This window comes from Vigna umbellata, chromosome 3 (genome assembly GCF_029865625.1).
Source record: "Vigna umbellata cultivar VRB3 chromosome 3, Vumbellata_1.0, whole genome shotgun sequence".
In the NCBI taxonomy this organism is placed as follows: Eukaryota; Viridiplantae; Streptophyta; class Magnoliopsida; order Fabales; family Fabaceae; genus Vigna; species Vigna umbellata.
In genome coordinates, this window is record NC_142167.1 from 9,138,402 (window position 1) to 9,149,631 (window position 11,230).

General features: G+C 42.1%; 2 protein-coding genes across 2 annotated transcripts; one reads left to right on the plus strand and one right to left on the minus strand.

The window, feature by feature from the left end:
* Positions 1-637: 637 nt before the first annotated feature.
* LOC124839882 (uncharacterized) lies at positions 638-2,799 on the plus strand. Its single transcript, XM_047315818.2, has 2 exons — positions 638-986; positions 1,152-2,799. The coding sequence occupies exon 2, from the start codon at positions 1,392-1,394 to the stop codon at positions 2,313-2,315; it is 924 nt and encodes a 307-aa protein (XP_047171774.2). The 5' UTR covers positions 638-986; positions 1,152-1,391; the 3' UTR covers positions 2,316-2,799.
* Positions 2,800-3,739: 940 nt separating this feature from the next.
* Positions 3,740-10,710, minus strand: LOC148201581 (uncharacterized). Its single transcript, XM_088109440.1, has 7 exons — positions 9,633-10,710; positions 8,885-9,287; positions 8,705-8,783; positions 8,386-8,553; positions 7,572-7,896; positions 6,315-7,058; positions 3,740-3,828 (listed from the first exon to the last, which is right to left on the minus strand). Exons 1-7 carry the CDS (start codon positions 10,708-10,710, stop codon positions 3,740-3,742), a joined length of 2,886 nt encoding a protein of 961 aa, XP_087965566.1.
* Positions 10,711-11,230: the final 520 nt, after the last annotated feature.

Genomic DNA, 11,230 nt, shown 5'->3' on the forward strand with positions numbered 1-11,230 from the left:
TTCTCGCCAATATGCTTTCCATGTGAATTGAGAATTACTTTGTTTCAAGAAAGAAAGGATTTATTACTTGTTGACACATGGAACAAAATGGAGACCACCTTAAATCATACGATAAATTAATATATTAAACCAAAATTCTATCGAAAAGAAAATATTCATTAGTGATTTAAAAACCTCATTTTTCGTTTTTAAAAATGTGATCTTGTTGATACCAATCAAGTGTTCTGAGTCTGTAATGATGGGATCACTAAAGTAATATATTTTTAACGAATCTGTGATGGCTGAATTGCTCCTCCAAATCATGGTTTGATTAAATTAACCATCCAATCATATATAATATTTTGTGCAGAACATGATCAGCAAACTTGAAACATTGACCCATATGGTTTTTCCATGAGTTTCCAAGTTTAAACAAGAAAATGCAAAAGGGGTTTGAATTTTTTCCCTTTGGAAAGGTCATGTTCATGTGTGTGGTAAGCCTAACATTAGAGCCTTTGAGTGCAACAAGTGGGGAACATGGCATGTTACAGCCAACACAATCAGTGTTATTGGACCCCATGCACAACAAGGATGCTTTAGTTTCATTTTTCAGCACGCTTAAACCTCTCTCCCCAACCCCTTTCAATTCTTTTGCCATTTTTTCTTATTTCACCATGAAGTGTCATCATCATTCCACGCCCAAGAATCATTTCTTCTTACCCTTTTCTTTATTTTGCCAATTCCACATTCACAGCTACTACATACATGGATGCCCCCAACAACACTTTTCTCTCATTCTCCTCTAGCTTTGCTTCAATAAATATCTACATTTTTCTTCTTATTTTGTTTTTCCCTTCTTATGGTCACCGAACTGGACTGTTTCACTACATCACTACAAGAGGCAATCCTTTTGACAGGAACAGCAAGTGTGAGTTCTGTTGAGGGAACATCTCCAAGAACCAGAACAAGTACTTTGCTGCTTTACCCTTTTCCATTTCATTGATCTGGTGTGTACTACTACTGCCCTTATTATCCTTCTCATCTATTACCACTCTTCTATCTTTATTCTTTGGGACTCATTCCATACACCAAGAAAAAAAAAACATGATTTAGCCATGGTCTTTCCTTAGGAGAAAAACAAATATCAATGCTTTTTACTTTTGATGTTGTAGCTACCCATAAGGGGTTGACCTAGACACATTGCTAGTGTGTTTGGCCAGATGACAAGGTTTTAGGATCTGGTCACAATTGTGATAGCAGCGACCACATTTGTCTGCAATTTCATGCAATATCAAAGACTGACAAAACTGACCACAGTTTCAAGCATCAGCAAGGATTGAAACAAAACTAGGAGCGTTACCTTGGGCAGAATTGGAAGCCATTGGTTGTACATTATTGGCTCTTTTTCTGTCATGGACTCTGCTTTTGGTCTGTTTTTGATGACATTTTCCTGGGTGTCATTTACATGTGATGGTCAGAGTGTGAAATCAGCTCATGTTCTTGACCTCATCATAAGGGATCACACGTTCATGGCATTGGACAAGAACTTGAGAACAGCAATACCACAGTCAGTGGACCTACCTGCAAATCTTTCAGGCATTGGAGTTGATGCTGTGAGGTTTAGATGTGGCAGTTTGAGAAGGTATGGTGCACACTTGAAGGAATTTCATCTGGGTACTGGTGTGACTGTGCATCCATGTATTGAGAGGGTCATGTTGATCAGACAAAACATGGGTCACAATTGGTCTTCTATCTATTATGCTAACTATGATCTATCTGGGTACCAGCTTGTGTCTCCAATTGTGGGGCTCCTAGCTTACAATGCCGATGATGATGATGCAAATTCAAGCAACCCTTTCCAACTTGGGATTGTGGCTGGAGAAAGACCAATGACAATTGACTTCACCAATGCCACAAAGTTGAACAAGGAAGATGGGATCAAGCCCTTGTGTGCCAGCTTTGAAGGTGATGGAAGAATGACACTTGCAAAAGGAAACCCTTCAACACCACTTGTTTGTGTTGCAAAGAGGCATGGCCATTTTGGTTTGGTTGTGGAGTCACCACCAGATCAGTTCAGGAACAAGCCCATAAGTAGGTGGAAAGTGGCTGTTGGAAGCACCATCGGTGCTGCTTTGGGTGCTTTTCTCTTAGGCTTGCTTCTTGTGGCAATGCTTGTTAGGGTGAAGAAGAGATCGAGAATGGTGGAGATGGAGAGAAGGGCCTATGAAGAAGAAGCCCTTCAGGTTTCAATGGTTGGACATGTCAGAGCTCCTACTGCACATGGCACTCGAACCACACCCATCATTGAGCATGACTACAGACCTCATCCTCGTTGAATGCTTTCATTCTGTTCCTCATCAAATCAATTTTGTAACATTAAGATTACTTTCCATCAATTCCATTATGTTGCTGATCAATCACTTTGGTAACATCAAAATCACATCCGTCTAGTGCAATTTATCATTAGCCAAAACTAAAATTTTGAATCTCTAGTTTCCACAACACATTTCAAGACATAGGAATATAGCAGAGATATCAGAATATTCGCAACAAATTTACATGCACTTATCAACCATCTGATGATTTCCATTTTGTAAACAGAGAACTTTTTGTTCCTTCATTGTCTTAATCTTTTGGACTGTAAATGATGTGGATTTCTTATGTATTAATTGGGTTAGAGCTTCCTAACGAAAGGTTTCAAATTTTTGAGTGTACATTGAGAATTATCCATAAGAATGTCACAGAATGACTAGGGAAATTAGACTAGACTGCATTGGAAAATAGCAGTGACAGAAAATAACAAGAGTGGAACAGGAGTCATGTTAAAAGAAAAGTAATGATAAATGGGAGGAACTTTTTGTCCCTTACAGTGTGAGAGTAGCTGTGCATGAGAGTTGCTTAAAGGCAGAGACATGAAGAATTATTATGCTGTTGGGAAGTCAGAAGAAGGCAATCTATGAGGCTGAACAGCATGGACATTTCTTATACGTGAAGTCTGCGGTGCAGTTTTGACCATTCAACTTCAAATGAGTATTGAATACAGTTTATCAAAATATGTAATTTATATGCATGTTTGGTCAAGAAAATTTCTTCATCAAGTATGAACCAAAACTAGAAAAGAAAAAGTAGATTGATCCAGTGCATGTTTTGGAAATAAATTCAAGACATCCATAATCATGATTTTAACGTCAATAGTCAGTAAGATTACATTTACACTTTTTAAATAAACTGCATAGCTTCTTTTTCTTTTTTAAATAAATAAAGCTTTTTAAGTGATTGATGTATATTTTATTTTACCTTAATGGTGGTTTCTATGTTTATAATAATTATTCAATGTTTCTTTTAATTTATTTTTGACTAAATGTAATTTTTATGTTTAAAAAATATATATAATGTGTTCTTTTTTTGTTTTCTATCAGAAAAAAAGTAATGGTGACAGAAAAGTGTTGGTATTATCGAATAATATAATTAAAGAAGAAATTAAAAAGTTATTATAAAAGTAAATTAATGATTAATTTGAGAGTGGTTGTAACATCCCAACGTATAGTAATTACCATAATCAGAATTAATTACATTAATCATATAAAACAGTGCAGTCTTACAAATCTGAACTAGCATCTAATTGCCGAACGGCATAAACATAAGGAAAATAACGAACGCTTAAACAAGCAAGAGTTCAGGGACGAACGGTCTTACAAAACTATGACCGAACGTTCAAAAATAACATAAATAAAACTAACTACAAACACTCGCGAGCGCTCTAAGGCTCTGCTTTAACTTCTACCTCCACCAGGTTAGCGTCTTCCAAAATTTCTTCTTCTAGCACTTCTTCAAGTGACGCACCTCCATCTGCTCACATCCACACGGATGATCATTGCAATGACAGGACGAACGTACATATACAAGGCGACAACACAAGGAAACGAAAGGGTAAGCTTATATAATTTAAATTATACATCAACATATACAATAAACATATCATTCCACGCAATCACTCATGTAACATTATATGACTATATATACATATATATTTATGACGACCGTCCGGACTGTATGATCTGTGTAGCTACAAGCGTCCTCGCACCCGAGTGGTGTAGTAGCCGGGATATACCTAATCAGCTGCCACTCGAGGTTAATCCGTTCTTACGTCGCCCATGTTAACTTATGGACTAAGGATCTCCTGCCATTCCCACACATGAACTACTCCTCTCTACTTGAGAATGAGTGTCACGGAATATCAGGATGGACCAAGCCTGGCTTAGCTTATCCACAGTCATACTTTACCAAATTTAATATTCCAATACATATAGGAGACGTCCCTCCATGGAACGCTCGTTCAAATTTCATACTCATAGAATCACTCAATATAGTGTTCGCAAGGTAAGATCTTAAAATTTATCATCATTCTCATATTTAACTTTAAGAGCATAAAAGAACGAACGTTCAGTCCTTTGAAGAATTAGGACGAACGTCTAAAATAAGTACTGGATGGACGAACGTGACTCTCTGTTGGGTCAGTTAAATGAAACGACTCAATTTTGAAGGAGTACTGATACTTAGAAAATTTCATAATAAAGATCTTGAACCAGATTCAATATATAGGCAGGATGGATAATAATACTTAGAAATTTTCTTTGAAGGAATTTGCACATGGAAGACCGAGACTAGTATTAGAACGAACGTAAGAATGTGAATATTCAAATACTTGAACGAATGCTATTTACGTTCGTCAGGGAATAATATTGAACGTTCGGTTTAAGACCGAACTCTTTATTAAAGCGGACGTTCGGTATATGACCGAGCACAAATCATGACGAACGCTTGGCAAAAGGCCGAGCGCTCTTTAGGACGAACGCTCAATATGGAACCGAGCTCTCTTTAGGACGAACGCTCAATATCAAACCGAGCGCTCTTTAGGACGACCGTTCGACATGAGGCCGAACGCTATTAAGGACGAACGTTCGACATAAGGCCGAACGTTCTTATTTCAGCATTGTTTAAGTTAAGGCATACGACACTCTATGTTGAGCCGAACGCTCAACATAGTAACTAAATAAAAACGCTCGCTCTCACACCGAATTCTTCCCAAATGAAAGAATTCAATTCTAAGTCTTTTGCAGGGAAACCGAACGGTATAAGACCGTACAGTGACGAGCGTCATTTATCAAAGGGAAGATGTAAAGTTTCAGATTTTTCAAACTTAACAAAATTTTCCAGATTTCAAATTTATAAACTTTATAACTTTCATTCCAGATTTAATTGACCTTAAATATCATCATCATATATATCTCAACATTTTAATCATTCCAACCATACAATAACCATACTCAAGTCATACGTAATCGAATCAACATGCCTTTCAATCAAAATCAACAACATATATAATACACACAAGCAGTGCTCGTTCATGACAGCTCAATCAAACCAGAATCATATCAGATACCAGTGAACATCCATAACAGCTCATACTTCATACAGTTCGTTCATGCAACTCAGATCGTACAACATACAGTATAAATTAAACATATAAGCTTCCCTTACCCGGATTTGAATTCAAGCTTGTCCTAGATGTGAATGTGACTTCGTCCCACTACGCTTTTCTTACGTTCTTGACTTTTCCAAAATAAAATCTAACCATGGAACACGGAACACTTAGAATATATGCTTGCATGCAACTAAAAACCCTATTTTTCCAGAACCCTAAGGACGAGCTACGAAAAGGGGACTTACCAGTTCCAGTTCTTGAAGCTGTTCGGTCCAAAAGGAAGCTCACAGCTGGACGAACGTTCCTACGGTGCTGTAAGTTGATCGGAGAAGAAGGTAAGGAGTTATCGTAGAGAGAAGGTGAACTGGTTTTAGAGAGAAGTTGGAGAAAAATGGAGGTTTTAGGTTCTGGGGAAGACGAAGAGTGAGTGCAAGAGAGAGAGAGTTTCTCAAAACTCAGATTTTGTGGATTCCACGTCAAAACGGACGAGCGTCTCCCAGCCTGCCACCTGCACACCGAACCCTGCTTTGGAAGCTTCTCCCGCGACACGTGGCGTGCGTGCATGCAGAGATTGGTGCGTTTTTAATGTTTCCAGAGAAATGATTTTTGGCTCAGTTTTCCGTGCACAGCAGAGATGAAATCAGAGTTGGGAGTGGGTTTTTAAAGGGATTAAACATTGATTGTGGTGCAAATTAATTTGATTTGACGCAGAATTATTATTGCTAATTATAGAGGGTTTTACATTCTCCCTAACTACAAAAATTTTCGTCCTCGAAAATTCATAAATTACAAGTAAATAAATGCGGATACAAATCCTTCATTGCACTCTCCACCTCCCATGTTGAATCACCAGTCTTAGCGTCCCACACCATCTTCACCAAACGAACGTCCTTGCCTTTATAGTACTTGGTGCGGCTATCTTCTATACGGACTGGATGCAGCTCCAACGTTCGGTCTGGACGAAGCTGGACGTCCTCCAATTCCAGTACATGTGATGGATTCGCTATATACTTCCGAAGTTGAGAAACGTGGAAAACTGGGTGAAGGTTTGATAGTTGGGGCGGCAATGCAAGCTCGTACGCTACTGGTCCGATCTTCCTCAGAATCTGGTATGGTCCAATGAATTTGGGAGACAACTTCTTTGGACGAACGGCTCGGCCTACACCAGTGATTGGGTTGAGTCGAAGGAACACATGATCTCCAGCAGCGAACTCCAACGGTCTTCTCCTCTTATCAGCATAAGATTTCTGCCTGCTCAAAGACGTCTTCAACCTCTCCTGAATTTGCTTGACTTTCTCGGTCGTTTGCTGGATAAGCTCGGGTCCAGTTAGCACGTTCTCTCCTTCCTTGAACCAACAAAGTGGCGTTCGACATTTTCTCCCATAAAGTGCTTCAAACGGTGCCATTCCAATGCTCGCCTGGAAACTGTTGTTATACGTGAACTCCACCAGTGGCAAAACTTCATCCCATGCGCCCAAGTGATCTAGGACGCACGTCCTCAGCAAGTCTTCTAACGTCTGGATAGTTCTTTCAGACTGGTCGTCCGTTTGTGGATGATATGCTGAACTCATCTGTAGTCTGCTCCCTAACTCACCTTGTAGAGATTGCCAAAACCGAGATGTGAATCTCGTGTCTCGGTCAGAAACGATGTTTGAAGGCACTCCATGCAGACGGACGATCTCCTTAATATACAACTTAGCCAGATTCGTCATCGACATCTTCAAGTTCACGGCCAGGAAGTGGGCGCTCTTCGTTAGTCTGTCCACAATCACCCAAATCGAGTCATGATTTCTGACCGTACGTGGTAGATGGGTCACGAAATCCATGGATATGCTATCCCACTTCCATTCGGGAATTTCCAATTGCTGCAGTAGGCCGCCAGGTCTTTGGTGTTCCGCCTTCGCTCGTTGACAGGTTAGACAAGATGCCACAAAACGAGCGACATCGCTCTTCATTCCAGGCCACCAGAACGAACGCCTAAGATCTTGGTACATCTTAGTCATACCGGGATGTATGCTAAGACGACTATGATGTGCCTCTTCTAAAATAATCCGCTTCAGCTCTCCATCATTAGGAATGCACGTTCTACCAAGGTAACGTAGCATACCGTCCGTCCCAGCATTGAATTCCTTAGCTTTATCTGAACCGAGCGCGCTAAAGATCTTCACCAACTCTTCATCCTCACGTTGCTTCATCCAGATACGGTCAAATACACTACTTGATATTCTAAGGTTACAGCACTTGATACTGTTCGGTTCTAACTCAAACTGTAACCTTAGATTTCTGAAACTCTCTACTAAGCTCAACTCGCGCACCATCATGGACGACACATGCACCACCTTTCTGCTTAGAGCGTCCGCTACCACGTTAGCTTTCCCAGGGTGGTACAGCAGCTCAAAATCATAATCCTTCAGAAATTCTAGCCAACGCCTCTGCCTCATGTTCAACTCCTTCTGGTCAAATAAATATTTGAGGCTCTTGTGATCACTGAAGACTTGGAACGTGGATCCGTACAAGAAATGCCTCCAAATCTTCAGCGCAAAAACGACCGCTGCCAACTCCAGGTCGTGCGTTGGGTAATTCCTTTCGTGAATCCTCAACTGACGAGACGCATACGCCACCGCTCGCTTCTCTTGCATCAAAACACAACCCAAACCTTGGTGAGAGGCGTCGCAATATACTTCGAAAGGTTTAGACACGTCTGGAATAACTAACACTGGAGCGCTCGTCAATTTCACTTTCAACTCCTGGAAACTGGCTTCACAACGATCGGTCCAGGCGAACGGCTGGTCTTTACGAGTCAACTGAGTTAGCGGCGCCACTATCTTAGCAAAACCCTCAATGAAACGTCTGTAGTAGCCCGCCAGTCCAACAAAACTACGTACCTCAGTGACCGAACGCGGACTCTCCCATTCCAGTACCGCTCGCACTTTCGCTGGATCTACTGAGATGCCTCCAGCCGACACCACATGACCCAAAAACTGAATCTCCTTCATCCAGAATTCACACTTAGACAACTTGGCATATAGCTCCTTCTCCCGTAACACTCCAAGTACAAGTCTAAGATGTTCTTCATGCTCGTCTTCGTTCTTGGAATAGATGAGAATATCATCTATGAAGACGACCACAAACTTATCCAAATAAGGCCTGAATATGCGGTTCATATATTCCATGAACACGGCTGGAGCGTTCGTTACTCCAAAAGGCATCACCACATATTCATAATGCCCATAGCGAGACCTGAAGGCTGTCTTCTGGATGTCGTCCTCCTTCACCCTGATTTGATGATACCCGGATCTCAAATCTATCTTTGAGAACACTGCAGCCCCATGCAATTGATCCAGCAGGTCATCTATCCTTGGCAATGGGTATTTGTTCTTGATGGTCAGCTTATTCAATTGCCTGTAGTCTATACATAACCGAGAGCTGCCATCCTTCTTCCTTACTAACAGCACGGGCGCTCCCCAGGGTGATACGCTCGGCCTAATGAATTTCTTCTCTATCAACTCTTCAATTTGCTCCTTTAGTTCAGCTAACTCAGCAGGCGACATCCGATAAGGCTGAACCGAGATAGGAGCCGCTGTCGTCACCAAATCAATGGTAAACTCCACTTCACGATGAGGGGGAAGTCCAGGTATCTCTTCCGGGAAAACGTCCGCAAACTCTTGCACAACCGATCGTCCATTGCTGTCACTAGTGGACGATCGTCCTAAATCCGCATTCTCAACTTCTCCATCTTCATGAGTCATAATGAGAAAACAGCTGGCGCCTTCCACAATGTCTTCTTTCAGTTGGCCGAGCGTCACTGAAAGAACTTCTTCATCTTCACCAGGGAAGATTAATTCCTTCGCTCCACAATCAATAAGAATGCGATTGGCAGCCAACCAATCCATTCCTAAAATCACCTCCAAACCTTGAAGAGGTAAGCAGATGAGGCTAACCTTGAACTTACGCCCTTCCACTTCTATGGGACACTTGACGCACATAGTGGACGTCCTAACCTCACCCGCTGCTGGTGTAGACACCACCAGATCAAACTGCATCTCGCTCACTTCTAATCCCAGCTTTTCAACACACGCCTTCGAGATGAAGGAGTGCGTTGCCCCCGAATCATACAAAGCACAACACGGTCTACCAAACAGCATGCATTCACCAATTATAAGGTTACCTGAGCTCGCTGCCTCAGCGCTCGTTATCGCATACACTCGCCCACTCGCTTGGGCTCGTCCTCCTCTTGGCTGATTCCTCCCAGCATTCGGCGGCCTCATCACAGCACGCCCACTCATATTGCACTCATGATCCAAGTGCCCATTCCTTCCGCAACGGTTGCAGTGCTTTCCTCCCACCAACTGAGGGCAAGAGGACCTATAATGCGGTCCTCCGCACCGGAAACAAACCACACTTCCCTGTCCAGACTGTCCGACAGGGACTACTGCTTGCGATCCGCTCGTCTGAGACGGCTGGTTTGGACGAGCGTATGGAGGTCTCCTCTGAACAGTTCCTCCTCTGGACACGATCGGTCCCCTACTCACCTGTTGTTGCTTCTTCAACCGTTCCGCCTCTGCCATATTCTTCTCCAAAACCTTGGCTCGCTCAACCATAGCAAGAAACGACCGGATACATAAACTTGAGATCATCACTTTCAGGTCACTTCTCAGCCCATTCTCAAATTTTCTGCACTGCCACTCCTCACTGGTGGCCATCGTATTGAACCTCAGAAGATGCTTAAAGGTGTTGGTATACTCCGACACTAACTTTGCCCCTTGCGACAGTTGAAGAAACTCAACTTCCTTAGCGTAACGAACGCTATCTGGGAAGTATTCCTCATAAAATTTGCCTCTGAAAACCGCCCAGGTGATGGGATTCTGAGCGTCCGTTAAGATGGCTTTCATACTCGTCCACCAGTGGCTAGCTTCACCAGTCAACAAATACTCTGTAAAAGCCAAGCGGCTTTCATCTGGACACCTCTTTGCATCGTAAATACGCTCCATGTCTCTCAGCCACTGGTCCGCCTCATCAGGAAGGCATTTCCCACTGAATTTAGTCGGACGATGTTGGAGGAAACTCTCCAAGCTCCATTCAGCTGCAGGCGGGGCAGCGTTGGAAGAAGACGCTCCCGGGGCGTGTCTTGTAGCAGCTAAGATCTCCATCAACTGTCTTTGCGTCGTCTCAGAATTGGCACGAGAGGCCTCCAAACTCTGCATAGCGGCCTGATTTTGCTGCATCAGAGTTGCGTTCTGTTCCATTAAAGTGGTGTTTTGTTGATGCAGTCGTTCCACCACTGTTTCCAACAACCTGGTGTTGTTGGATGTATCAGGCTCGCTCGGCTGAGGAGGAGGAGGAAGTCTAGGTGCCATTAGTTCTCTGGATCAGAGAAAAACGAACGTTAGTAATGTTCAAGAGTTAAAACAATAACTCATTAACACATAATAAGCACACAGCAAAAACGTAGTGCACTCATAGCCTACAGTGTTCCTTAAAAGAACAAAACTGCTCTGATACCACTAATGTAACATCCCAACATATAGTAATTACCATAATCAGAATTAATTACATTAATCATATAAAACAGTGCAGTCTTACAAATCTGAACTAGCATCTAATTGCCGAACGGCATAAACATAAGGAAAATAACGAACGCTTAAACAAGCAAGAGTTCAGGGACGAACGGTCTTACAAAACTATGACCGAACGTTCAAAAATAACATAAATAAAACTAACTACAAACACTCGCGAGCGCTCTAAGGCTCTGCTTTAACTTCTACC

Bases quoted from the DNA above. Each gene is read 5' to 3' on its own strand.
- LOC124839882 (XM_047315818.2), top strand. From the start codon at position 1,392: ATGGACTCTGCTTTTGGTCTGTTTTTGATGACATTTTCCTGGGTGTCA.
- LOC148201581 (XM_088109440.1), bottom strand. From the start codon at position 10,710: ATGGAACAGAACGCAACTCTGATGCAGCAAAATCAGGCCGCTATGCAG. The intron at 9,288-9,632 runs GTAACCTTATAA...TCCCTGGTGAAG, and splicing joins CGCTGAGGCAGCGAGCTCAG to ATGAAGAAGTTCTTTCAGTG. The intron at 7,059-7,571 runs GTATGCTACGTT...AATCTCTACAAG, and splicing joins ATTCAATGCTGGGACGGACG to GTGAGTTAGGGAGCAGACTA.